The 26,230-nt window shown below is 47.6% G+C and overlaps 10 protein-coding genes across 10 annotated transcripts; 4 read left to right on the forward strand and 6 right to left on the reverse strand.

Annotated features, from left to right (window-relative positions):
- Nucleotides 1-571: 571 nt before the first annotated feature.
- N7479_009032 (alpha-methylacyl-CoA racemase) lies at nucleotides 572-2,451 on the reverse strand (the record flags this gene model as incomplete). Its single annotated transcript, XM_057256725.1, has 8 exons — nucleotides 572-815; nucleotides 867-1,010; nucleotides 1,097-1,179; nucleotides 1,240-1,293; nucleotides 1,380-1,665; nucleotides 1,741-2,015; nucleotides 2,186-2,339; nucleotides 2,390-2,451. 8 exons carry the CDS (start codon nucleotides 2,449-2,451, stop codon nucleotides 572-574), a joined length of 1,302 nt encoding a protein of 433 aa, XP_057104183.1.
- A 1,965-nt stretch (nucleotides 2,452-4,416) lies between these two features.
- N7479_009033 (SRPBCC family protein) lies at nucleotides 4,417-4,842 on the forward strand (the record flags this gene model as incomplete). Its single annotated transcript, XM_057256726.1, has 1 exon — nucleotides 4,417-4,842. One exon carries the CDS (start codon nucleotides 4,417-4,419, stop codon nucleotides 4,840-4,842), a length of 426 nt encoding a protein of 141 aa, XP_057104184.1.
- Nucleotides 4,843-6,820: 1,978 nt separating this feature from the next.
- On the forward strand, nucleotides 6,821-9,107 carry N7479_009034 (uncharacterized protein; the record flags this gene model as incomplete). Its single annotated transcript, XM_057256727.1, has 3 exons — nucleotides 6,821-6,893; nucleotides 6,946-8,233; nucleotides 8,279-9,107. The coding sequence occupies 3 exons, from the start codon at nucleotides 6,821-6,823 to the stop codon at nucleotides 9,105-9,107; spliced, it is 2,190 nt and encodes a 729-aa protein (XP_057104185.1).
- A 152-nt stretch (nucleotides 9,108-9,259) lies between these two features.
- Nucleotides 9,260-10,006, reverse strand: N7479_009035 (uncharacterized protein; the record flags this gene model as incomplete). The annotated part of the gene is made up of 3 exons (XM_057256728.1): nucleotides 9,260-9,291; nucleotides 9,403-9,588; nucleotides 9,661-10,006. 3 exons carry the CDS (start codon nucleotides 10,004-10,006, stop codon nucleotides 9,260-9,262), a joined length of 564 nt encoding a protein of 187 aa, XP_057104186.1.
- Nucleotides 10,007-10,328: 322 nt separating this feature from the next.
- Nucleotides 10,329-12,310, reverse strand: N7479_009036 (Zn(II)2Cys6 transcription factor; the record flags this gene model as incomplete). Its single annotated transcript, XM_057256729.1, has 2 exons — nucleotides 10,329-11,381; nucleotides 11,444-12,310. The coding sequence occupies 2 exons, from the start codon at nucleotides 12,308-12,310 to the stop codon at nucleotides 10,329-10,331; spliced, it is 1,920 nt and encodes a 639-aa protein (XP_057104187.1).
- Nucleotides 12,311-13,550: 1,240 nt separating this feature from the next.
- Nucleotides 13,551-14,694, reverse strand: N7479_009037 (uncharacterized protein; the record flags this gene model as incomplete). Its single annotated transcript, XM_057256730.1, has 2 exons — nucleotides 13,551-14,090; nucleotides 14,149-14,694. The coding sequence occupies 2 exons, from the start codon at nucleotides 14,692-14,694 to the stop codon at nucleotides 13,551-13,553; spliced, it is 1,086 nt and encodes a 361-aa protein (XP_057104188.1).
- Nucleotides 14,695-15,424: 730 nt separating this feature from the next.
- N7479_009038 (uncharacterized protein) lies at nucleotides 15,425-15,838 on the reverse strand (the record flags this gene model as incomplete). Its single annotated transcript, XM_057256731.1, has 2 exons — nucleotides 15,425-15,482; nucleotides 15,549-15,838. The coding sequence occupies 2 exons, from the start codon at nucleotides 15,836-15,838 to the stop codon at nucleotides 15,425-15,427; spliced, it is 348 nt and encodes a 115-aa protein (XP_057104189.1).
- An 826-nt stretch (nucleotides 15,839-16,664) lies between these two features.
- Nucleotides 16,665-18,223, reverse strand: N7479_009039 (putative nucleoside hydrolase; the record flags this gene model as incomplete). The annotated part of the gene is made up of 6 exons (XM_057256732.1): nucleotides 16,665-17,294; nucleotides 17,354-17,653; nucleotides 17,729-17,763; nucleotides 17,815-17,984; nucleotides 18,035-18,138; nucleotides 18,191-18,223. The coding sequence occupies 6 exons, from the start codon at nucleotides 18,221-18,223 to the stop codon at nucleotides 16,665-16,667; spliced, it is 1,272 nt and encodes a 423-aa protein (XP_057104190.1).
- A 3,103-nt stretch (nucleotides 18,224-21,326) lies between these two features.
- Nucleotides 21,327-22,502, forward strand: N7479_009040 (uncharacterized protein; the record flags this gene model as incomplete). Its single annotated transcript, XM_057256733.1, has 1 exon — nucleotides 21,327-22,502. One exon carries the CDS (start codon nucleotides 21,327-21,329, stop codon nucleotides 22,500-22,502), a length of 1,176 nt encoding a protein of 391 aa, XP_057104191.1.
- Nucleotides 22,503-23,128: 626 nt separating this feature from the next.
- N7479_009041 (protein ERV29) lies at nucleotides 23,129-24,374 on the forward strand (the record flags this gene model as incomplete). The annotated part of the gene is made up of 5 exons (XM_057256734.1): nucleotides 23,129-23,295; nucleotides 23,418-23,530; nucleotides 23,635-24,128; nucleotides 24,183-24,247; nucleotides 24,302-24,374. 5 exons carry the CDS (start codon nucleotides 23,129-23,131, stop codon nucleotides 24,372-24,374), a joined length of 912 nt encoding a protein of 303 aa, XP_057104192.1.
- Between the last annotated feature and the right edge of the window lie 1,856 nt (nucleotides 24,375-26,230).

Raw genomic sequence — 26,230 nt, forward strand, 5'->3', positions numbered from 1 at the left:
TAATAAGGACCTGCTGGAGACAGTCGGAAGCTCAAAGCAGGAAAGCTCCTCTCCGTCTTATGAACGCAGCTTTGTGGGCATAACAGCGCCTGCATACATGCATCCCCTTCTCAATGCTACAGCTTGGAGACATGAGAGTAAGGGATGAGGATAGTGGTATTTTGTATTTCTGAGATTTAATCTCCCTATTTCTAATAAATAAACTAGAATAGAAATGATGCAATTCTGAATCAAAGCCAAAAACCAGCAAAATTTGGATTGAATGTATATTATTATCCGCTGAACCCGACTGCTCTCCCAACCTTTAGCATATGCACATTAGAGAAACATGTTGGTAAAAAGATTAGCCTTACTCCACCGCTAAGAACTACTGTAAATACTATCATAGCTGTGTGCATTTTGTATAATCCCTTAGACGTCTTGGATATTTCAAATCCTCAGACAAATTCTGATTTCCCATGTACACTACCTCAGCAAAATGCATACATGACAATTTATTGGTGATATATCTCGACATTCATGAATAAAAATATACCTACCATTCATCACTCTTTTGCTTTGAAGAGGGTAGTCACTCAATAATCTCAGTAGAGAGGTACTCGGGCCATCTAGGCTTGTCGACGCCATTGCCCCTAGTGCCGACCCTGAATTTCAACTCGACAGGGCCATTGACATACTTGATCACGGGCTTCACGGTCTTGATCTGCGCACCGATCGCCTTGCTAGTGCGCACCTCGAAGTGCTCTAGCAAGAATATACCGTCCGTCCCGGCCTTGACCATCATACCTAGCAGTCGTGGCATCGTCCAGACCATGCTGTGGTAGTGCCGGAAAACTGGGAAGCCATGTCGGCCCCGGACATCCTACTACACATCCTCGGGGTAACTTCCGACAAACTTAACCAACCAGCGATTGTAATAGTTTAGTGCGATGTCAATGCTGTAAGACCCGCCTTCTTGGCTGCGCTTGAGAAGAGCGTGAATTGCGGCAGCCGCTCCTACAACTCCGGTGCTGTTCCATAACCGTTAACTTCTTTGTTCATGTATCACGATATATGGGCATGATATTTTGACGGTTGGGGTAATAGGGAGCCTCACCAATAGTCCGAGTTAGGGAGAACAGGCACAACTGCTTCTTCATGACCCATTGCCCGGCCGTACCCCATAGCGACACCGGTGTTCTGTACTCAAGTCAGATAGGGAATTGACCAAAGATTTCGTTTTTTTTTTTTTCAACTTACTGCATCACTGATTGGTTGCCAGCCAGAACGGTACCACCACGGTCCATTCCATCCCTGGTAATTTCCGACGCGTTAATACTAGATGCAATGAATGGAAAGGGAAACACATCAGGACTATGCGTCATGGTGATAGAACTCACATAGCAGTTCTCTCTCATATAAATTATTCCCCGCTTCCTTTCTTTTGCGATCTTGAGGACATCATCCTTTCCGAATCCCCATTTGTCCATCACGCCAGGGCGATGCCCATCGATAACGATATCGCTTTCGAGGATCAACTGGTGAAGTGTTTCCTTGTCTTCCTCCTTTCTCAGATCCAAGTGCGCATTCCACTTTCCCCAGTTCAAATCCGAGTGCAGGGCTGAGAAGTCTGCGATGTGCGGAGCAGTGACACGCAGCACGCTCGCTCCCAGTTCGGCTAATTCTCTAGCTATGGTGGGGGCAGCAATAATTTTTGTGAGGTCGAGGACCTTGAATCAGACAAGAGGCTGCTTTTCGGACGTCTCAGGACTGTCATTCCACCAAGTTGGGCCTTTATCTTCATGGGGATGGTGGAATATCTCATAAAGGCCGACATGCGCATTTGCCTTGCCCTGTTCGCTCGCTTCATAGTCCTCGGGTGACCAGCAAATTGTGCCAGCTTGTCGATATTTGTCGTTTGCGAGAGTTTCTATTTCTTCCGAATCAAATTGGGCGATCTTCTCTATGAATGGTAGCCAAGACTCCTCGGCGGTTTTGATCTCAGGCCGATCATGCGGGAAACCGGGAAACCGAGACTATCCAGGGTCGGATTGGGATTGAGAGACCCTTTTGAGAAACGTTAGTTCATGGGGTTTCTCAGAATTAGAAGATGAACAATCTCCCTTGTTCGGGATAACTCACCATGAAGGTGGAAGCATCGATCATCCTTGGTTTTCTAAATATTGGAAACAGATTGCCTGAATACCGAGGAACCCATATTGTGAATCTCACAATTGGGGAAATACTTGTTGACCTTTGCCTGAAGCGTCAGGAGATCACTGGGCTCCACCGGAGCTGCATCCTCTCTGGGGTCTATGGTTTGAATAAATGTGGACATAATGAAGAGTTGAGCACGATCGCTGCCATCATCAGTTTCCAGTCCCAATGGAGGAATTCAACATAGACATACGTGTTGATCACAACCTTTCGCGGCTCGACTCCATACTTCTTTTTCAGTAGTAGACTGGTCATAATTGCCTCCAGTCCTTTGATGGGGAGATACTTTCCGCTAATCTCCAGTTAATTGGAAGGGAAGTAAGTTCCTTGCCAACATATTCAACATTATCAGCCAGCGCCCGGGCGTCTTCAGGAAGGTCATGGAATAGTGGGTTCTGGAGAATTCCTTCTACCAGGACTCTCTTGGATTCATTCTGAATCGAGTAAGACAAAGGCATGGTGGGCTGACTATCGAAATAAAACTAGGCAAATTCTTTGTCGGAGGCAATATAAAAGACAATAAGATCGGAGTCCTTCCCTTGCTGAATCGAATTATTTGACAAATTTCGAAGTATCACGTATTAATTGCTACATATATCTACTTTGACGTAGTCCTGGGTTGGTCTTTTAGAGAATAACCGGCCGTAGAAAGCAGAATCCTCGGTTCGACAGCTGTATTCTGTGCGGGGATTCATTACAGCCATCCCACCACTAGCTCGGATGTTCATTTCAGTTTTCCGGTTGCCCCAGATTTAGTTCCGGTTGTCCACATCAAGATCATTGATCAGCAGGAAAACATCCCATTTGCGTTTGCAGCATCGCAGGACAACAGTTTCACAACATGTATAAGAAGGTACATGAAAGCCTTGGAATAGGGGGCTCGCCAGGTCACCAGGTCACCAGGTCGTGGTAATAACTGGTAAGCATTTACCAGTAATTACTAGGAATCACTAGAAAATGGTGGAATTATATTTTCTTTTTCTGACCTAGTGACCTAGTCGACCCACTTATTACTAGTGAAAGGTATATCTGGGGCTGTATAGAATAGCTACTAGGTACTACTAGTAAATATAACCAAAGATCTCCGGTAGTTACTAGTAATAGTTAGTAACTACCTAGAAAAATATCAGAAAGAAGTCGGAATCTCCTCTCTCAGATATCGCTAGAAAAAGTGTATTATAGATGAATATAGAATATATCAAAATATAAGATTTCGATAATTCTATATTTAGTAGCCCCCAGTAATAATCAGCAGTTCTTAAGATTTATTAGATAACTATACAGTAGGTTCCAAGGTTATTATGTAAGGGATAAATATCCTTAGGTACAACCTGGAGACTGACAATACGGGAGTCAGCTGATATAGGGCCAATATATAATCAGCCAAGTATCGTGATCTGATCGTGAGGGGTTCGTCATATAACGGCCACGTCAGTCGATTAGATAGTTTACCCTATAGTCTGGGATCTAGGGGGATCCCACTTACTCCTGTAAGAATTAGTCTTGAGACAGTTCCACACAATATATTGTATTCACCTCCTCTTATACAGTCTTTGTATCTTACCCAGTTAACAGGCCCTACACCTAAGACCAGTATACCTTTACACGGTGCTATCTATCTCTTATTTCTTTTTTTTACCGATAAATTGTTGTATATCTACCGTTTACTATAGATCACTAGTAATCATTGCGTATATATCTTTTGATTTCTCACTTTTTTTTAACAGTAATACCTGGATTTATCTAGTCACTAATAGTCTTAAATTGTTGTTCTATACTTGATTACTAGTGGTAGACTTGGTTCTGACCTGGTGACCTAGTGAACTGCTCACCAGGTCAGAAAAAACAAATACGATTCCACTATTTTCTAGTAGTTCCTAGTAATTACTAGGCTACTAGTAATAACCAGGGGATTTTGGACGCAGAGTCTGGGAAAGGACTTAGGTATGACCTGGTGACCTGGTCAGCTAAAAGGTGCATCTCTCGAAATTATCACATGAAATTGACCTTTTCGGGAATACCTATTATTTACTACTAACTACTAGTAATTGCTGGTAAATGCTTACCAGTTATTACCACGACCTGGTGACCTGGTCACCTGGCGAGCAAACCCCCTAAAGCCTTGGACTATGGACGACTACTTATCCCACTTTGACTCTCTTGTTATCTTCACATATTACACAAACCACATTTCCTTCACAACCTACAACATTCGCAACCATGACTGAAGTCATCTCTACCGTCAGTGACACCCTCAACGTGCCCATCGAGCGTGTCTGGGCTGTGGTCTCTGCCTTTGGCATCGAGAAGGCCTACTTCCCAGGAGTTCTGAAGGCTTCTCTGAAGGGCTGGGGCATCGGCTCCATCCGCCACCTTTGGTTCCACGAGTTTGAGGTTGACGAGCAACTGGAAATCTGCGACCCTGAAACCTACAAGGTTACTTATCGCGTACTTGAGCCATGCCCGTTTCCTGCAAAGAACTGCACCGGCAACATCGAGCTGGAGTCATTGGAGGGTGGCAAAACTAAAATCACCTGGACCGGTCGAGCCGATTACATTGAGCCTGAGCAGAAGGTCTTCCTCTGGGACAATTTGCATGGTAGATATACAGGCGCCATTTTGGGTGTTCGCAAGCTGGTTGAGTGAGTTCACAACTAGTAATTGCTTCACTATGTCGATCTGCCTTTCTACGCTTGAACCATCGAAGGATCGAAACAGTGGATAGAATGTGACCGGAATCTGATGTATTACGATGTATGATACTACTCGGTGTCATGTAAATCTCTGACTAGCTGAAATGGCAATTGAATGGACATGCTAACAAATTATAATATATATTCATAGATAGGATTCCACTCCCATTATCATAGCATGTTCAGGGGTGATATAGAAGGTAAAATGCATATATTCAACTTTTGCTTTTAACAGATAACCGTGAGGAGTCTTAATTCACCCTCTACAATACTCGGATGGATGTCGTCAACTGAGCAATTGTCCCTCGGCATCACACTTGTGAAAGACTGAATTAAGGTTTCTGGGAGTGTGGGGTGAAGTGGCGGTGCCTTACCGTGCCCCTTTTTTAGACATCCGGCGACCGGATTGATGGTTTGTCGAATAGAATGCCTTCCACGTAATTACATGCCAAGACGGCTATTCGATCTGGCATATATCCAAATCTACAAGCTTCGCTGCTTGGAGCTCATGTTGCCGATTTGACTACTCCAGCTTTTTAAAGCTAAATTTCATACTTCTTTATCTTCCACCTACCATATTTAAAGCATCTCCCCAAATAGCCTGACATAAGTACTTTCTTCCCGACGCCCCTTACTATCTTTTGTGCTCTTGTATCCTCATCCCAATTCAATCTCTTTGCTGCTGTAGCAACCAGACAGACAAAACGGAGATTAAATCAGACCAAGATTCTTTCATGGACGGAAGATATAGGCGGGCAAGAGTTGCCTGCACGCGGTGTCATTCGCGCAAAGTTCGTTGCGATGCCACTATCAAAGGCACACCATGCACAAACTGCACTTTGGATCACTATACTTGCCGGCTGTACCAAAGAGAGCGGTAGGTCAATCCTATAAATATTTTCTTAGCTTTTCGAAAGAAAATTAACATATATACCAGTCCTCAACCTCCAACGGAAGCATCCAACCAATCCAAACAGCGTGCTGTCGAGAAGCTTACTCCAGTCAATGCGATTTACCGAGAGCGGGATTGGCCACCAATAAACATATTCCAAGACCAACAAAATTCAGATTTTGGGTTTCCTGGATTATCTTCCGTTAACCTTGATTTCTTCGATCTATCTTTCATCGATATGGCATACACGGCCAATCTTGGCGAATTTCCGAAGGACAGCCCGGGTGAAATCCCGCCTGTCGAAATGGATGGCGGCTATACAGACGACAATACCTATTCAAGCCCATCAGAATCGGTTCACAGTGGACAACCTACATCCTGGGAATTGCCCTGTTCCGAGGTGTCTTTATTTTGGTTCGAAGCACTATGGAGGTCACATGGACTTGACAGACAGGTTGCTTTGAAAAGTTAAAGCTACGTGACTGCAATGCGATATTTAGGTAACAATTTGGCCCACTGTCCAAATATAGGGGGAAAAAAGTTACATTTGTGGTAACATATTTCTATCTAGATTTTGGGGGCGTATTGACGAGACATGCGACAAGTCGAGGATGTTATATATAGATGGGAGACCGGGTAAAAGCCTCCGGGGGCTAAACCGAATCGGGGAGTTGAGGGCGACATACCCGGAAGGGAATAAGGCGTGGGCGGTCGAGGGCAGCAAAAGGACAGGGCAATGGGAGGCTCGTATACTCTACGGATTACACTACCGGTTTTTATGTATTTCCCCCTTTTACGGACCGCATGATATGATTCAAGATCTAGGGGGCCAACACTCCGAACTTATGATACTAAATAATCCGAAAAAAAGGAAAATGAAGCCAAACCTCATCGAGATCTAGATCGAATAATCAATGCGCTAGGTTGAAACTTCACCAACCAGAGTGCCTAGTTGCCTTGCCTCAAATCACCTCGCCTCTCCACTTTCAAAATATCCAGAATTGCGTCTTGAATTTTTTGATTCATTCCATTACTCAAAATGTACTCACATCTTGAAGCTGAAGGCACATCAGTGACTGTTGCCCATTGTAAAGCACAGAATTTGCCAGTTGGTTCGTGATCCCCGAATTCTTCGTGTCTATCAGTACTGACTAGATGGTCAAGTCGATCGCATTCTTGAACAGCAAACCATTGGGAATTTCATTGGATTTGCGTTTGGTGAGCGCCCCCTACCCAATGGCAAAGAATCCAACACCGAGCGCCTGTCCATGGAGGAGGTGTCCTTCTTCCAACATGACCAAAATTTCCCACCGGACTCCGATGGCGAGCCTATCATGACCAGTGTCATGGCGCGCATTGGCTCCGACCGAGATTTCAACCGTCTCTGCATGGTTGGAAAGAACATCCAATCCCTCAAGTCCCGTCTATGGGAGGGCATCATCCCGCTGAGCGAGCAGCTATGGCAGGAAAAAGGCCTCGACCGGCCCGAACATTTCGATTTTGCCTGTCAGCATCTATCAGCCGTGATCGCAGTCTTCCAGTATTTGAATGAACCAACGGTGCGATTATATCTTCGCGACACGTTCAATTACATCTACGATCACTGGGCGACGCTCGACACTGTTCTCAACAAGCGCAGAGCGGAGCAGGAGAAAAAGCCCGTTAGTGTCGCGGGGCTCTGGACAATTTACATGAGTGCGCATTTCGAGATGATGACTGAGCGCGCCCATAGATGGGTTATGGTGCATGCCAATACGCTACGTACTCCATTGCTCCGAGCCCTTTTGGAATACCGACCACCGGGGGGAGGATACCCAGGCAGCGAGCCTGATGCTGTGCAGTGGAAGATTAGTGACTCGCTGCACATGTTGACTGAACTCGTCGCGAATGCGGATTTCACCATCTTGATCCCCATGAACGGTTACAAGGGGCACTTTGCGGATGCCCCGCGGGAGGGTCCGGCAGAACTTCATGCGGCAAATCTGCTGACGAGGAGTAAAGCTTACCATGAACGGTTGAAGCTGCTTACTCGGGAAGCCATACCCCGTAATGCGGCTGGGTTAGGGGAATCAACGCTTTCCTCCGGGCAGATGTACCATGCGACATCCCGGAGCCAGATTGAGGGCCAGAACAAGTTGAGGAAAGAGGTGCGTGGTGTACCTGTTGAGCCTATTCCGCGCGAGTCGTGGATAACTGCATGTTCTTCGAAGATGAATTCTGAAAAGAAAGAGGGAAAGGAGGAAAAGTACGGGTTGGCTGTGTATCGGTTGACTTATGGGCAGACGGAGTCCGAATGGACAGAATTCGTTCGCAAAGTGGAAGCCCATGTTTCGGATTGGGGCAAGGGCCAGACAGGAAGCAGCGCTATCAAAGAGCATTTAAAGCTCCACTGGCTAGATGGGAAGGAATTGGGTATTGCAGAGGGCGATGTTGATGCAGCTAAACAGTGGGTGTACGCTTTCTCCACTGCATTTCAAAACTAACAAGCCAAAAACAGACACTTCAAAAACATAGAAAATGGCAACGACGACTGGTCAAAGCTAGAAGATGGTGCCTTCCTCGTCGTTGATTCCGCGTCCTTCGCCTCATACACCACTGATTCCTACAGTTCCGCAACATCCCGACTTACACCTGGTGACTTCACTGGCTTCCTCCTCGCCATTGACCCAGAATTCGACCCAGAGAAGGGCATTAGCCGACCCGACGAGTCACCAGGCTACAGCGGGCAGATGCGAATCCTCGGAAGCCTTGTGTGGAGCGATCTCTATTCCTTGCTATCATCACAGACCTCAGGACTCGAAGACCATTGGCCATTAGCAAGCGAGCACCCGAACATGGTATATGTGGGCCCGACAATCCCATGGCAGCGATTTATCTGGCAGAAACACAGTGAGATGCGCTGGAATCTCCTTCGAGCGGTGATAGACCATGTAAAGCTCAGCCTGGGAATGCCAGTAGCGCCACCGCCCCAAGCTAGCTCTACAATGGCAACTCCAGCAACAGCTGTATCTTCAGCCGCGCCGCTAACTGACTCTGTACCTTTGCCAACGCCACCCGCAGGGGCAGCACAGGACCCCGTCAATGCTGCTATCCGCACATACATGCTCACCGAGTTTCAGCGCTACTTGCGCCATCACGGTCAACCGCGGCGGGCGGCTATGGTCGATGAATTGCTGCGTCTTCAGCCAGGTGAGGAGCCGGATGGAGCGCGGCTGCGACGGTTGGTGGATGATGAAAATGAGCGGCAGGAGCAGCGGAGGCGAGATGGATTGGGTGAGGATGAGGAGACTTCGAGGGAGTATCACCCAGAGTGTCCGTTGCAGTAATGATATTCAGTGTATGATTGGGCTATGTTTGTTTAATTGTCAATATTTACCATAATGGAATGAAATGAATTATCTGGCTGGTTTGGGGAAAACACATAGATACAAAGACTATTCGTGCCATATTGAATGAAATCATTTCCATAGATTGTATGTTACTTGGGATCACGAATCATCACGACCATCACTAGCATCAAATCTCAGGGACAGGGACACATGCTGAACCTTACACATCTAAGCCCTACTCCAAACTTCAGAGACAAGATCCATCGACGCCGACTCGAGGTAATCCGCTTACGCGGACGATCATTCGGGTCCGCAGCCTTGTGCCAATCAACCTGACAGCACCAACCCTCGACTAACTCCATTCCACAGCAAGGATAGAAAAATCCTTCCGAGCGAGTTGCACGAAATTGATCAGTGTCGACATTAATTCCATCGGAAATCTCGTCGAAGAAATACTCCTTGTCGGGAATAGCAGGTTCTTCGATAGATTAGGTACGTCCTCAACTAGGGCAAGTATTGATAGATATATGTGCTTGTGGGATATACATACCGACATGATATTGACAACTTGTGTGTGAGTTTTGAGCTGGATCAAACTCCTCTAGGCAGTAGATGCAATTTTGGAGAACGGGTTTCTTTGAGGAACTGGTCGAGGTGGACTCTTCCTCACCGGGCAGAGCGGGAGTAGAGGCAGTTGCAGAGGCTGGGACAGCCGGCTTGGATTTCACATCTTTCTTGTCCAAGAACAGCCATTTCGAAGCGATTTCACGGCCTTTTGGGCAGTTTCTGATGATGTCCCACAGGATAATCTGCAGGTGTTCGTTGTCTTGCTTGTTAATTTCTACCGTCAGGGGGGCTTGTATTCTTGTTTCCTCGTCAGTGGAAGGCGAAGGCATGTTGGCGGTTGCTGGTGTGAAAGTTGTGTAGGAAAGATAAAGGTGAAGTTTGTGTGTGGAGAGTTGGGAGTGACGGCGCACCTTATAGTCATACTATAAAAGTGAAAAGTGATCTCAAAATAGCAGTCATCATATGTGAGAAGACCCCGCTTTCGAGCAGTGCGAAAGGAAACAGAATACCCCATATGTAAAGTAGGCACCTTAAGAAAATGGTGTATATGCAAGAAACAAACTCATCTATGTGCTTTAATCACACTGTATAAGGCCACCAGTTTAACATACCATGAACCAATAATAAGATACCAATGTATACAACACATCATCAGCCCAAGAGAGAAAGATTCTGAGCCAGATTATTCCAATCAGAAAAGTCCACAAAGTTCGGATCCCAACTACCAATATCAAACCCTGCCTCAACCCGCGAATCCCCAGTCCCAATCCCATCAGCACAAGCAGGACGGTTGTCATCAACAACTCGCTGGCTCTGCTCAGCAGAATCATCCATCTGGCTAATAAGCCTCGCCTTATCCCGCAACCGCACAATCATCGGCCACTTAGGTCCCGGGTCCGGCCAACAGGGGTCATCCATCAGATCGAACTGCCTATCGATAGCGCGCCAGGCCCGTTCGACGTGTGGACCAGTGGGATAAACACACAGACTCCACAGGATGAATGTAAGAAGGTGGTACTGGGTGAAAGTCATCATGAGCCAGCGGAAGCCGCGCAGTATTTCGTTGTTGTGCATCTCGAGGTCGATTTCCACTCCATAGCAGGCTTGTGCTAGCGTGTCTTGCACAAGCTTGTAGTCGAGGGAGGAGGCCGCCGGGCCCTGTGATTGTAGCTGTTTCTGTCGAATACACACTTCCGTTTTGATGAGGAGCAGCCATCCAAGGAGGAAGCCGAAGCGCTGGATTGGGATATCTGGGTCGCTGTGTCGCAGGTATTTCTCCTCTATTGCGCCTTTGAATTCGGCGATGAGTCGCTCTGGATCGGCTGCTCCCACTAAGCTTCGAAATAAAGCTGGCCGTCCCCTGTTGATTTCTATTACGATTAGAGAGAACGTCATCTCAGTCCATCGGTTCTGAGATACGACTGGGGTGGCGATATTCGTGTCTGATAAGCTCTGGTCATCGATGTTCAACGGTATGCCAGTGTCGCCGTGGTCATTTTCTGGGACGCTGAGCCCATGGTCTTCTGCTACTCGGACATCGGCCGATTGGATATGCCACCATGTTCGTCGGCGTAGCTCGCATTCCAATTGTGGGAGCTTGAAGTATTTTCCATCCCGCTGGAGGCCGATTGATTGCGCGGCTCGGATAGTTACACCATGTAATGTCCAGCCAGACCGACCGCTATTGCTAAATCGAAAGCATGCCTAGAAAGCAAATCAGGTCAGCAATGCCAAGCACAAGAAGATTTCGGGAAACAATCTCTCACCTGATATATCACCATCGCTTGCAACGAAGCAAGGGTTGGAGCATCCAAGAACTCGGAGTAATACAAAGAGAATTCCAACCCCTGCTGATACCGTCGCAGATCGGCAAATAGGACTTCATTCTGGGTATCATCCGAAAGCAGGGTTGTTGTAGCGGCGAAAAAAATCGCATAGAGCAAAGCACGTACATCAGCACACGCAGTCTGAGGTCGGTTTATCGCAGCAAAGATGCGCGATTGCGCCGTTGGAACATGAATGACTTTTACTAGCGGATCTACACGACTGAGAAAAGTCTGCCATAGCGAAACTGCCTGCCAACGACTTGGAAATAGATCTAGAGGGTCAATCTGAGCCAAGGGCGGCTTCGTGAAGAGACCATCTCCCCTTAGTACCGGAGGCCGACGCGGGCTACTTGCACTAGAGGGTGTCCCAATTGCAGACTGAAGCTCCTGCTCTTTCTCCAGCACCCGCGAGAGGAGAGGCTCGTTGATATACCGGCCGTCCTTTCCGAAAAACCCTTGGTGTGCGGGGCGGTCTGCGGCAACTAGTTGGCTTGACAGCGGGATAGGGTCGGATCGGCCATTCGGTGCTGGTGAGCTAGTGCTTAGGCCTTGGGCTTGACCGTTCAAGCTAGTCGGCCGTTCGTTGATTATTGCCCCGATAGTCTGTTCAAGCTTTTCCAGCTGTGCTGCAAGATTGGCCATGCTCTTCTTTGGGGGCTGGCGCTTGATTCGGTTTGGACCTGGATACTGGCAGGTTACGCTCTGCCGTGTGCATCTGTTGCATGGTGAGCGCTTGTCGCATTTGATCTTGTGCGCGTGGCAGCGTAGACATGATCGCTCTACGTTGTACCGGCGTTGCTGGTCCATGGTCCTATATTATGGCAGCTATAGGGAAACCAGCGCAGCTTGAGGATGTCTTGGTAATAGGTACCGAGGAGAATTTTTTTTATCAGATCCTCGTGGCTTCTGCAAGGCGAAGGGTGAGCTCGGCGCTCGGTTATTCGTAAATGGCCGAGCCGATGTGGGGGCGAAACCTTATTTTGTCTATCAACTGCCAACTGGTAACTGCGCCGATATGTATACTCCTTCTTCCATCATTTTAATGCTATTGAGTGTCTTCCAGCAATAAACACAGGCTTGACTTAGGTCCCCTCAAGACAGAGAATAAATGCCAGCATCCTTCATAAGCACAGTTCTTCACATATAACTAAGCTTTCAGGACTACTTAATACTCTTCTCGTATATTACGCTCACCTTTCTAGAATATGCAAGAAAAGGTACTCGTATTGCACTAGCTACAGTTCCACAGAAGAATATGCATTCCAGGGGAAATGTCACTACGGCCATGTATTGGGCGCGCTCTTCTTGAATCTATTCCTGGCTACATGGTATGTACATCCGTGATTCTAGTACTATCCTGCCTATAACCTCTTGCTCATGGATCTAGTTGTAATTGACTCAAAGATCATGAAAATATGGCAATGGCGCGGGTAGGATTGTCCCGTGTCTTCCAACGGCGATGAAAAACTGGGTAGATGATACTATTGTCGCTGCTGGTCCTGGGTAAAATAGATAGGTTAATACAATATTAGGGGCAACACGCGCGCATGAAAGCCCCTGGATTTTTATATTCGCTTGTTCATGTGCCGTGGCATTTCATTACGGTATCCAGCATGTCAAATTGCTCTTGTTTTTCATCGCCTCTCTGCTCTCTAAGTCATAATTGTGTAACTAGTATAGAGTTGCAGGATGTTGGAGGAATGGATATGGATTGTTAAGCAGCTGTCATCAACCTTGGAAACTGTTAACTTATAATAAGGTCAAATTAGGTTATGTATTTTCTGCAATGCAAATAGGAGAATAAACTCCAGCTTGTGATTATCAATTTATTCAACTTTTGTTCACATCTTGTCCGAGGTGGAACCAGTATCACACCTTCATCAGTCGGAAGAATAACAAAATTCAGGCACCAATAGACATTGATACGCCAAATACAATCTTGAAAGACAAATGCTAATTATAAACGCTAATAAAGCAGACTCTGGGCCAATCCCAGAAGCACCGTTCGCCAATTCCCAAAGGAAACAACAAAAACACTCAAGTGAGATTATGAGATAAGCAGATCACGGACACTCATGCCCTTTCTCCTTTGAATCTCAGGCACAGCGGGTGTATCTTTTTCTTCCAAAGCCACAGCCAACGCCGTACTCCCAGAGAAACTCTCACTGATCGAATCAGCAGTCCCCCTCCGATCCTGAGTCAACATAAGCAAGGCAGCCGAAGCCTCGTGGTCAACACCCTGAAACTCATGCATCTTCTCGCTCGATGCCCATATCGGACCCAGTGCCGGACTAGGAAGAATGGATGAAGCATCCTGTGGGATCTGGGCTGAGGGGACTTGGGTGCGAGGGGAGAAAGATGGGGATGTTTCGGGGAATTCGGTGGGTGTAGTATCCACCTCCGGTGATGCAGATGTGAAATATGATGAGTAAGTAGATGCACTATCCCTTCGCGTGGGCTCAGCGCCTGTTTCTGTGATGAAGTCAGGGGATGTTGGTGAGGGTGGTGCGGCAGGTGTGTGGGTTGATCCTGCAGTTTTCATGTCGCGGATACATTTCTCTAAGTAATTGACGTAGTCAATGCTTGCCTTTTTGGGATGGTTAGTATATTTTTGTAAATTTCCCGGAAATGACGACCGAACGTACCTGAAGAATGGCAAGCTTGTGCATTTCCTGCCCCGTGCAGGCTGGAATCATGTCTTTCAATGTCCCAAACTCCTCGTTCATCTTAGACCGTCGTCGACGCTCGATTAAACTGTGTGCGGTCTTGCGGGCGATCTTGCGTCCTGCAGCACTGGTTGCACTGGGTTGTTTTCTCTTGGTTGATGTTGGGTTTGGGATTGCGTCTTCTGAGCTCTGTGAGCCCTTGGTAGTTTCCCTTGTCTTGGGGGACTTTGAAGGCGATTTTGGTTTCATCTGGATGATTTTGCGGGTTCTAGTTGGTGGCGGAGGCAAATCAAAATCCTCGAGTGGGCGTTTGATAGATGTACCCGACCGTGAGGTGTGACTTGTACGGCGACCAGATAGCTCTGGTGAGGTCGGTGATGGCGGAACATATGAAGGATCTGATCTAGAAGACCTCCGGCTGACAGCCTGACTCAATGCAGCTGGAGGTAATGTGAAAGCATCTCCGTCGGGCTTATCTTTGATGATGAAGCCACCTGACATAGCTGGTGTTTGAAGTCCTGACATTATGAAAAGGGGGGAGAATTGTGATTTGCGTACAAAGTAAAGAGTAAGGGGTCCAGACTATATAACTGTGAACGTCAAGGCTCTCTATAGATGGTGTCGCGTGCTTGTGCCCACGAGCCATAATGGACGATTCTGATTGGTTGCAGCGGAGACTCGTGCCTCAGGGAGCAACGGGCATTTGCTGGAGAAACAAGTGGGGCCTGGAGAGGTTATCGGTAGGTACTAGGTACTTATAATTAAAGTAGTGAAAAGGGGTAACCCCAATGTATTCAGTACTTCCTCCATCGATTGAGGTAGCCCAGCACGTGCATTAATTGGACAGTCTGTCCTCAGATTGCACAAACTCGCCTTTTTATACTTCGACATGTGCAATTATAAACAAATTCCTGATGGTTCTCAGGCAGGACAGATGTGCCTTAAGCCACAGTTACCCACTGAGTCTTCTTTTAAACATTCACGTGTCTCACTCTAGAAGAGTGGACCTTCCTCTCGACCTCAATATATGGCACGTGCTTCCTTCTTCGGCCCCGGAGTCCCCGTGGAAACGCTGGGCTTTTTCCACACAATTAAATTGTGCCAGTCCTCTAGTAAGCTAACGTAAATCATTTTTCACTTTGGGAATATCCCATTTTTACTATTTCCTAATTTGTCAGAAACGGAAACTGCACTTCATTTTCTATACTTCATATCACATGATAACACTCTATATATATATTCCGCTTATCCGATCTCATTTGTAGTAATTCTCAGGATGACACTTCTCTGTGCATTGTAAGTAAACAGACCAGCTAAAAACAAGTTAGTCAAGTGCACTCTATATATATATATATGTATAAAAACAAGGCAAAACTAACCAAAATTTCTCATCATCCGGTACAGCAATTGAGCAAGTCTGAGACTGCAAAGAACACAGGTCATGACAGTAGTTGACATGAACCCGATTATTATGAGCTGATCCCGTCGACAGGGGTGCTGTGCCCTGTGTACCCGTCGGAGTAGCACTGTGGGAGGTAGTTTCATTGGTAAGGTCCGTGAGAGTAATGCGTGCACCGTGGTACGACATATGGGGCAAGAGATGGGGCCTTGCAGCGATGGTGCTGGTCAGGGCAGCAATGCAGACGGTGAATATGGTTGTGAACTGCATGGTGGAAAAGTGTGGAGGATATGAATAATAATAAGCACAGAAAGGTGGATGTTGTTTATGAATTGTTCTTATGATGATATTGAGGCTGTGGTTGCTTGGGTTATGAGAGTCTTGTCCTTGACCAGTCCGTCTTATATAGAGACGCCTTCGCGGCTTCCATATCCTGGAGGCTGGCTTTCAATCTCTGAGCAGGCTGAGGAAAGCCTCCTGGATTGTGCAGTGTGGCAGATTGGCGGGTTTGATAGGACTGTAGTGGTAAGTGTCATGGTCGATCTTCAGGTGTACTACATTCCACATTCCTGTAGAGGACTTGGAGACACCCGCCTCACCTCACGATTTGGTAATTGGATTCATTTGTTGAATACGGTCAAATCCTCGGATCATTTCGCGATTTAGCAATTGCCATGGGTGATCAACCGCAATTCTTCGCATAGGTGGTGCATAAGGGCATGTTTTGCGCGCCTTGATGTAGTTGATGTCAACACCTCGTATAATCCGTACATTCCAGGAGAAGATCTCCAGGTATTAGCCCAATCATGCTCCAAGGCAGAAAAAAAAAAGCAAGCTTCACGTCACAATTGATTCCCTCCCGCGTTGTAGTGCATAGGGCTTATGTATGGCTTGACATGACAGGGGTACGGACCAACTCCCACGACTCGCCAGTATTCGCTTACCCAAACATAGGTTGGCCACAGCAAAGAATGTTCGAGATTACTCGGAGAATATTCTCAGCCCGAAAGAAAAAATATATTTCAGTCTATAGAAATCAACAACTATGCGTGTCTATGCCCATCAGATATGTTCCCCATTATCTATAAAACTGCGATTACTTAAAGAGCCTGTCAATAATGACCTGACCAAAGTTACCCTCCACAGGTGACCCATCCATGCGCCAAATGCGATTACCAGCACGGCTACTCAGCCAGAGACCATGGTCACTCGAGCTCTCCTCCTCACCCTCGATACGATGACGGTTACGGCGGTCAACCACACACATACCACGAGTCCACTGGCCCAAGGTCTCGACGCGAATATCCTCAGGCGAGTTCGCCGCGTAAACCCACTTCGGGTCATCGGATGTCAACGCATACCAGACGCACACAGGGTCGTGCAGACTCAGCTGAGCATCGTCGCCAACATGGCCAGGGTGCAGACGCTCCAGGGTCCGGAAGGTGTGTCCCATGAAGGCATCCACCCACTCGGCGAGCGGGGAGCCGGCAGCCAGAAGAGGTGTGATGGCCTCGCGGAACTGACCGCGCGATAGGTTGTGGCGGAGGGTTATGTCCAGCGGGAAAAGACGCAGAGTCAGTTGTCGGCTGAGGGTTTGAGGGTATGGTGGGAGCTTGTCGCTCTTTGTGGGTGGGATTGTTGTGTGCGGGTTAGGTGAGGTGAGTGCGAAAATACGCGCGGCTGCCACTGCGTCTGCGTACGCATTGAACTCGCCCAGTGGTGTCACCTATTAACATCAGTCAATCTGTCTCAATATATACTAGGGCCGGGAAAGGCTTGGCTTACATTTCCGGGCTCGTTGATAGCACCGCCCATGACGACTACCTCTTTCACGCGGAGGAAGGTCTCGGGGTCTTCTGCTGCTGCCAATGCCAGGTTAGTGAGCGGGCCCACTGCTACCAGAGTCACTGAGTCTGGCTCGTTATCGCGGAGCGCGCTTAGAATCTCCTTGTGTGCTGGAAGCTTGGATGGGGTGAAAGCGTGGTCGTCGGCGCCGGAGCACTCAGTGACAGGCTTAATTCCCTCGCCCTCCAGAGTTTTAGCGAAGAGGTGAGCCCATGCCTTGTTAGCAGTGAGGTGTGGGTGCTATTTCGACGTCAGTATTGTTTACTTGCTTCTAGGCCATAGGAAAGGCCTAGTTTTATATGGGTGCTCACATACCGTTGCGTGAATACCACCAAGTCCGTCCGTTCCATCTGCGGGGATGTCAGTAAACGGCGTTTCTAGTATAGTAGAGCTGTACATACGGAAATAGTCCGCAAGCATTTTCTGATCTTCAAGCGGGTCCTCTGCACCGATAGCCAATATAGGACGGAAAGCTCTCAAGCTGCCGAAGCCTTCGGGCTTGCCCTTCTCGCGGCGCCACTGCATCTCCCGCTCGAGAATGTGGAACATGGACACTGCATTGCGGAGACAGCTGTATACCAGGTCAGATAGTGTAATGTTCCAAATGAAACGATCACTTACCTCTCTACCTCGATGTTACCGAATGTCAATGAGATGAGGAGAACCTCTACCTCCTCCGGTGTGGCGGAGAGAGCCAGCAAAAGGGCGAGGACATCGTCAATGCCCTATGCTATGGTTAAGTCTGAAGCTATAGCAATAGAATTTGAAGGAGCATACCGGGTCAGTATCAATAATAATTTTTTTTCCCATGGTGAATGTTGACCTTCAAAAGTTGGAGGATGACAGAAGTGGGAGCTTATCAACGTTATCGGCTGCGGGGGTTTCGTCTGGCTATAAACCCGTCTTGGGCAATATATCGGACACTTTCAGGTTGTAGGGTTGTACTAGAGACTTCACTGTTATTGAAATATCTACAACGTTACAGCCGATTTTAAGCGCTCGGGATATGATATTTATCCAGTATGAAAAAATATATATTTACTAGTCCAGGTCTCGGCGACCGACGGCCCCCCGACTGCCAACCCCAACGACCCCCCGGGGCCGGCCGGTATCAACCCGAGCCTCACTGTGCCCCACCAGATGGCAGATTCAACGCCTAGGATAAGGAAAATGTCTATTTGGTAACAAGATAGTGCCTGCTCGCTAAGGTTTGCTGTGTGGAGCACTTTTGGAGGGATCAAAGTAATTAGATACTTGGAATTATCATTGGAACGTGCACCTTGAGCCAATTAATCATAACCAATGTTGCAGGACAGGTAGGATCGCCAAGCCGTAGAAGGATCTGCAGATGGCCCTCCAATCCTTCACCTTCGAACACGTGGAAATCAACACCAGTACTTGCAGCTCAGCCGCCGATAGCTCAACAGCCGTTTCATATCAGTGCCAAGCTCTTCGATCAAGCTCCCTGCTACCGGCCCCGGACTATCAGTGATCTCCGCCAATGCGTTGTAATTTGAGCCGTCGAGAAAGATTACCGCCCGCACAGTCTGGATATTGATTCATGCCTTGTCCAGGTATATTCCGTCAGTTCCCAGCAGCGTAACAACATGTGCACCGGAACTGTATCCCATCAGAATGATTCGTTCGGGATCAAAGTCTAGTTACGCTGCATTTCAACCAGGTAGCCCAGCGAGTCCGCCACCTCCTGCACTTGCTCTTCTACCACCACAGATGGGATGAGTGTATAGTTCACAGTGGCAAAGGCATAGCCCTAGTCAGTCAAATGAAGAACTTTGGCTGATCAAATCGAGTCCAAATATGTCCCTGTTCGCCAACTGCCACCGTGAACAAAGAGGACGATTGGGGCGTTGGGGGATGTGGGCTTTCAATAGCGGAGATGCTGCGCCTCTCTATCTCCATATTTCATGTCCGCGCCTCCGGTTGGTTGGTCGGTTTTCATTGCTAAAAGGAGCTCCTCTGCCTCCCTGTAATATCGTCTGTCGGTGTTTGGAAGATTCTCAGTCCAGTTATCTCTTTCCCTCGAGCTGCTATACCGATGGGAGTAATGCTAGATGCGATTGACGAATTAGTATCGGGGTATCTGGCCGATGAGCTGGTTGTGAGCCCCGTGTTTTGATTCATGTCGGCGATTATGTTGCTGGAGAATTTTATTGTGAGTTGAGCCTTGTAATGGTTTTGAAAGATACAGCAAAGGGAGTTTGAAAGGTTGAAAGGCGTTGTTTTGGAGTTTTGTGATGATTCAAGATATGACTTTGAACTATTTGACAAAGATTTTGTCGGGCGCAAAAGCGTGAGATCTTAAAGCATGCATTTTGAGATCAGGTGTCGTTCGAATATGCCCTTCATCGGTTACCCCTGCGATATCGCTAGCTGTTTCTGGGGTTTATTGACGATTTTCTAATTGCTATGATTCGATGCCACTCAAGAGACCTGGAAATAGGACTCTTGCCGGATTAGAAGTAGACAAGCTCACTGTTCAATTCAATTGCATTCATTTCCAACCTTTTATAGCTTTTACTTCTATCGCGTGCTTCTTAGATCCTAGTAATCAACCGGTCAAAGAAATCTTACAATATGGAAAGTCTTGGAACAATAGTGAAAATGCAAAGATGAGAATAAAAAAGAATACAAGTACAATATAGCCAATAGGACATAAAATGGTAAGAAACTAGTCTGATAACTATGTCGGAGACTACTTACGGAGTACAAAGTACACATTCAGGTTATTTTAAGGAGTGCATGACCCGTGAACCAATCCCAAGCCTCCCTTTAAGGTGCCGCTGCATACTGCAGGTCTAAGACTCATTGGCCAAGGTTCAACTTCACGGCATTTGCATTACTTAGACCAATTGGACCAAGTTGTCATGATACATAACTCCTTCCCACCTCGTGGTGGGCGTGAGGGCCTCCTGTAAGGGGTAAAAAACCCTAGAAGAGAGATCCCCTGCCGGATCGGCAATCTTCAATCTTCCCGAGAAAATCGATCAATCCAAATGTTGAACAAATAAACGTTCAGGAGGTCCATTTACGACCAAGAACGCGCTAGTAAGATATCGGTTGAGAGCAAAAAGCGGAGAGAAGAGAGGCGGAGACGTGGCCTGTTCACTCTCAGGTGAAAGTTATCTCAGAGCCATTAACTTTTGACATTAGCCAGAGCACTGTTCCCCGGGTATGGAGTACAATACAAAATATATGATGACAGCTTGCAGTATGGCAGTCAGTGCTGGGTAGATCTCCATACCGTATGAGCATCACATTCTTCATTTGTCCCTAAGTAGGGATATGATAGGTAGATGATCAAATCAATTTTATATAGAAACTGCAAGTAATTAAGTGAAAAGAACAAAAGACATCCCAAGTCGTCAAAGGTACAGAAATAACAAATTGACTCGAAAACTAAAGGCTTGGTAAGTTACCATTACGGTCACAGTACGAGTGGATCTGCCACGGTTGCCCTTTCCTCTACTCCTCGCTCTCTTCCTCCTTTCTCATCTTCTACTCTCTTCTTCACTTCTTCTTTTGTTTATCCCTGCTTTACACTTGCGCTATTGCGCTATTCTCATTACTCCTACCCGCGATATCCCCCGCGCAATCTCTCCAAGCTCCGGTCAATTGACCGACACCTTCGATTCTCGTCTTGAAGACCTTCCCTCTGGCTACGGAAAGCTTCTGTAGCTGAGCGCAATCGTCTCGACTTTTGGGGCGCGTGACAATTTCAAATTGCGCGTGCGCAATTGTCCTACCCTCTCATCCGGCAACTTTGATCCCGCCTCCCCTCTCGACACCCCATCCTCCACCCACACATAGCTTTTAGCTGAATAGTAAGTTTCAGGTTTGCAACCACTTTGACATCGTTGATGGTACTGACTTATGAGTGCATAGCTCCATGACCATGAACCCCTACATTAGCTGGGCAATTTTGCTCGTCGTGGCCGGTGGCCTCGGCTGGTACTACACTAACAATGGCACAGCCCCCAAGGCCAACGCAATTCGAGCTGCCGTGGAGAAAACCGAGGCCGCTGTAGCACCCAAGAAATCAAAGCGGAAGTCTAAGCCTGCCCCCGAGCCTGCTGCCACCAAGAAGTCCGAGGTGCAGACCGTCGTCTCACCCCCCACCACCGAGGATGAGAAGCCAGACGAGGAAATCGACCGCAAGGAGATGGCCCGTCGCATGGCCGGTCTCAAGACCAACGCTCCTGCCCAGCCTGCTCCTGCCAAGGCTGCTCCCACAAAGAGCCAGAAGAAGAACAAGAAGAAGGCTGCTCAGCTCGAGACCAGCGACACCCGTGCCTCCTCCACCACTGGCGCTGAGGCTGATGACGATCTGTCCCCCGCCGCCTCTCCTGCAGTGAACGCCACTGTCCCCTCGGCCGGATATGTTTCCGACATGCTGGAGGCCCCCGCTCCCGGTGCATCTGTGCTCCGTGTTACTGGCAATGTTGAGACCCAGCCTAAGAAGCAGAAGGTTCAGGCTTTCAAGGAGGTGGAGACCAAGAAGCAGCGCCAGCAGCGTCTCAAGAACGAGGCCCGCAAGCAGCAGGTTCAGGAGGCTGAGATTGAACGCAAGAAGCTGCTTGAGAAGCAGTTGCACACCGCTCGCGAGGCTGAGCGCCGCGAGGCTGCCCGATCAAACGCGCCCGCTACCAACGCCTGGCAGACCAAGGAGAGCACTGCTCCTGTGAAGACCAACGTGGTCAATGGCGGATCCCGCCCCGCCCCCGCTGTCCCTGCCACTTCCTCGCAGACCCTCCTGGACACTTTCGAGTCCCCTGCTGCCCCTGCTCCTACCAAGTGGGCCCAGAACCTTCCCTCAGAGGAGGAGCAGATGCGCCTCTTAGGAGCTGCCAACGGTGATGATGAGTGGACCACCGTCTCCAAGAAGCAGATCAAGAAGAAGGGCGGTAAGACCGACGAGAGTGTCAGCGAGACCAGTGCCTCGGAGAACCAGTCCACTCCTGTTGCTCCTGCCCCTGTTGAGCCACGCGTGACAGTGACCCCAACCTACCTCCCCGACATCTTGCGCTCGCGTGAGAAGGGTCACCCTCTGGATTCTGACTGGGCTGCGTAAGCACTTTCGTTTGTCATGAAGTCTTTCTATCTATCTTTCTCTTTTCATCTTGAAATGTATTTATTACCCTTTTTTGTTTTGTTTTTTCTTATTATTTTTTTTGGCGTTCTGGGGGTGTCACATCATTCGAGCATTCTCCCTCCCCTTCACAGTGGGGGTCTGGGAGGTTGCCACAACGCATTAGGAGCGGAATTGGTAGATTCCCCTTGCAAGTTGTGCAAGGAGGAAGAACTGCACTGCGGGAACAAAAGCAGAATTGCGGGAATGGATCTGACGCTGTGTTTTGCAAGTTCTTGTTTTTTTCTTTGTTAGTTTAGCTAGCAAAATCTGTATTGCAATGAAATCATAATCAATGCTTGATCTAAAACAAAAGAAATAAAGTGCAATAGAATGTAGACAATTTTCAATAATAATCTTCATAACGCCTATATAGATCTTCATAGTTAAAGTCTGTGTCGTCACGATTCCAAAAGCGGTTTAGCGGCCAGTTCCGGTTATCGTGGCCTGAAGGTGCTTTGTATACGACTCCTTGGTATTCCTGTCCTGGACTTCTTCTTCACCAACCTGTCAGAACTCAACTCCATTTTCTTCTTCTCCTCAATCTCTTTTTGTTTTATTCTTCCGCCATGGCCCAAATTCGTGGCACTGCGGGCTACAACCTCGGCCACCAGAACCCGTTTGGCGGGCCCAGTAGCGCAAATGCTACCAGCGACCCAAGTCCGCTGGACTCGATCCGCGAGCAGACAAGCAAGATTGAGGACTGGTTGGACACCTTGGCCGATCCAGTGAAGCCGTACGTTTCAATTTCACCCATTGTTATGATCTTCGTTTTCTACCTGTGTTGTGATCCGAGTCGCGAGCTCGAAACAAGGGATTCAAAGGCATGCACTAACACCCTGCTCTTTTGCTCTCTAGCTACCTACCTGCCATCGGTCGCTTCCTGATCGTAGTGACCTTTATCGAAGACTCGCTCCGCATCCTTACACAATGGAGCGACCAGCTCCTCTACCTCCGTGATTTCCGGCACAGTAAGACCATACCTTTGCTCGTGGACCCTGATCTGCGCGATCTAGGGTCCAGGGTCCCACACTGCCTCTGTATGGTTGTCTAACGCGTCTTGTGCTGGATCTAGTTCCCTGGGGAATCACGCATCTGTTCCTTATCTTTAATGTCATCTGCATGTCGGTCTGTTCGTTCCTGGTCATTGCCCGCAAGCGCACCGAGTACGCCGTCGCAGGATTGCTCGCCGTCGTCATCACACAGGGTCTTGGATATGGTCTCATCTTCGACTTGAACTTCTTCCTTCGCAATCTGAGCGTTGTTGGCGGTCTGCTTATGGTCCTGTCCGATTCCTGGGTGCGCAAGAAGTTCGTCCCGGCCGGTCTGCCCCAGCTCGATGAGAAGGACCGGAAGATGTACGTCCAGTTCGCTGGTCGTGTGTTGCTGATCTTCCTCTTTGTTGGATTCGTTTTCTCCGGCGAGTGGAGCTTCTGGCGCATTATGGTTAGCTTGTTTGGTTTCGTCGCTTGCGTTATGGTCATTGTTGGCTTCAAGGCTAAGTGGAGCGCTATCATTCTTGTGGTTCTGCTGAGCTTGTTCAACGTGTTTGTGAACAACTTCTGGACGGTATGTTGACTGGGAAATTAATTGTATCTGTGGTTACTGACAAACTCCGTCTAGCTGCATGCCCACCACCCGCAAAAGGACTTCGCCAAGTACGATTTCTTCCAGATCTTGTCGATTGTGTATGTTCCCTCTCCCCAGTGGTGAAACACGTTCAACGCTAATAGCTTCTACAGTGGTGGTTTGGTACTCCTGGTCAACATGGGCCCCGGCCAATTGAGCATGGACGAGAAGAAGAAGGTCTACTAGAGGAGGATGGGATCGAAATGCGATTCTCCATCTCTCTATATATCTCCCGATACCTGCATCCATCTAGCAACCACAACGAATAGGGATAGAACTTAGCAAAGAGCGGCCTGGCTGGTGCTCCGCGGGCTCCGAGCATTTGAATACGGCACTCCCTAGACCGTTTACTGGTTTACAGAGGCTATGCGTGGCCGGGTGGGGCGTTGTTTGCATTTGGGATAATTTTGAAACGCCGAGGAGATCCAGCGATCTATCCTCTCTGGCGCGTTGTTTTCTTTTTGAGCTGTTCTACCCGGAATTTTCGTGCCCTGGTCTCTTGTTTCATCGAGATCAAAAAGACATGTCCTCTGCATACGATATTTTTGTTATGCATTTGAATTGCATTTATCACGAAGACAAGTCGATTCGAAAATCTAACGCTGAATGTGACGCATAGCTGCATGGCCTTTTGCTCTCACATCAATAATATATGTAGTAAGCTGCAATGGCTTTGTATCACGACAAGATATTGCACCTAGAAGTACTGAGCCCAATTCAGAAGCTATCCCTCCGTATATCCCTTTTTTGGGTCATGTTTAAACACCTACGATTTCCCCATGTGCTTGACCAGAAGGTATTGACTAGTCTGCCCCGAGCCCTTGTACTTGTTGCATGGGACATCTATTAGCCTAAATTCGAATGTCAATATTGTAGTCCACCTTAAGCATACATATTCTTTATATACATCCTCACACCACACCGCGACCGAGCACCACCACAAAAAATTGTGCCCAGCCTGTACTCGAGGAAAAAATGCAGTCCTATTATAGTTATATTGCACTCTTCTATGGCGCAAGCATGACATATCGGGGCCGTAAGCTTGTGTAAGGGACCACTGAGCTGAAAGGTTTTGTTTGAACTCTACTGTATCCATTCTATGTAGGTTATAAATAAACAGATATTATTCTGTCTTTAAGAGATCAATTCTCTTCGCCGTCGAATCTATCAATTCTTTCTCAGCTCTTTGACCCAATGCTAAATAAGGGGCCCTCTTTCATCCAAGGCGGTTTGGCCGAGTGGTCTAAGGCGATTGAGTACGTTTCTCTTCATACACCATTCCACAAAAACATTCACTAACAATTCCAACAGCTAGAAATCAATTCCGTTCGCGGGCGCATGTTCGAATCATGCAGCCGTCGTTGCATACATTTTTTTGCTGAATCGGGCTAGAACCACAGTTGCGGAATAACATTTCTTTTCGGTTTTCATTTTGCTAGGGTACTATGTAAATAAAAACATCCTCTGCTGCCAGATCCGCCAATGGCTTCTAGAGAGGCTATACTGGACTCTTTGAATTCTCGTGTGTGGAACTAAGACATAGTATCGATAATTAATGAGAGAGGATCTTTGGCTCACCCTCGCGAATCTCATTGTTACGACCTCAGATAATGCTCGTGGCCTGACGTAGAATGGATAAGTAAGTATATTTGGTTTGCGTGAGGCAAGCCGCGACTTTTATTGCAAGCGAGACCATTTCAATTATTGTCTGGTCCTTTAGGTGAAACGCTGACAAAGGCGCTGGAGGTTTCAAATAAACGTTGGACCACAGATTGCTCTCGGTAGAATGTCCCCAACCATGCATGTGCATTTCCTATAAGTAAATGAGAGGAGAGAACTGATCTGAGTAGCCAGACTGTCTTTATATATCCTTGGAAGCAGAAAGCGTGTTACAGGATATTGTTTGACATTGTTGGTTGGACATCATGTGTCATATGCCGACTCTGATTCAATATTCAAAAGAAAAAAAAACATGCATTGTTGGAAAAAAAACGCTATGTACTAGTAACCCAAGTAGAGAGAGGGAGTGATTATGGTACAAG

The sequence above is a fragment of the Penicillium vulpinum genome (assembly GCF_028829585.1).
Source record: "Penicillium vulpinum strain IBT 29486 chromosome Unknown utg000004l_segment0_segment0, whole genome shotgun sequence".
NCBI classification, from domain to species: Eukaryota; Fungi; Ascomycota; class Eurotiomycetes; order Eurotiales; family Aspergillaceae; genus Penicillium; species Penicillium vulpinum.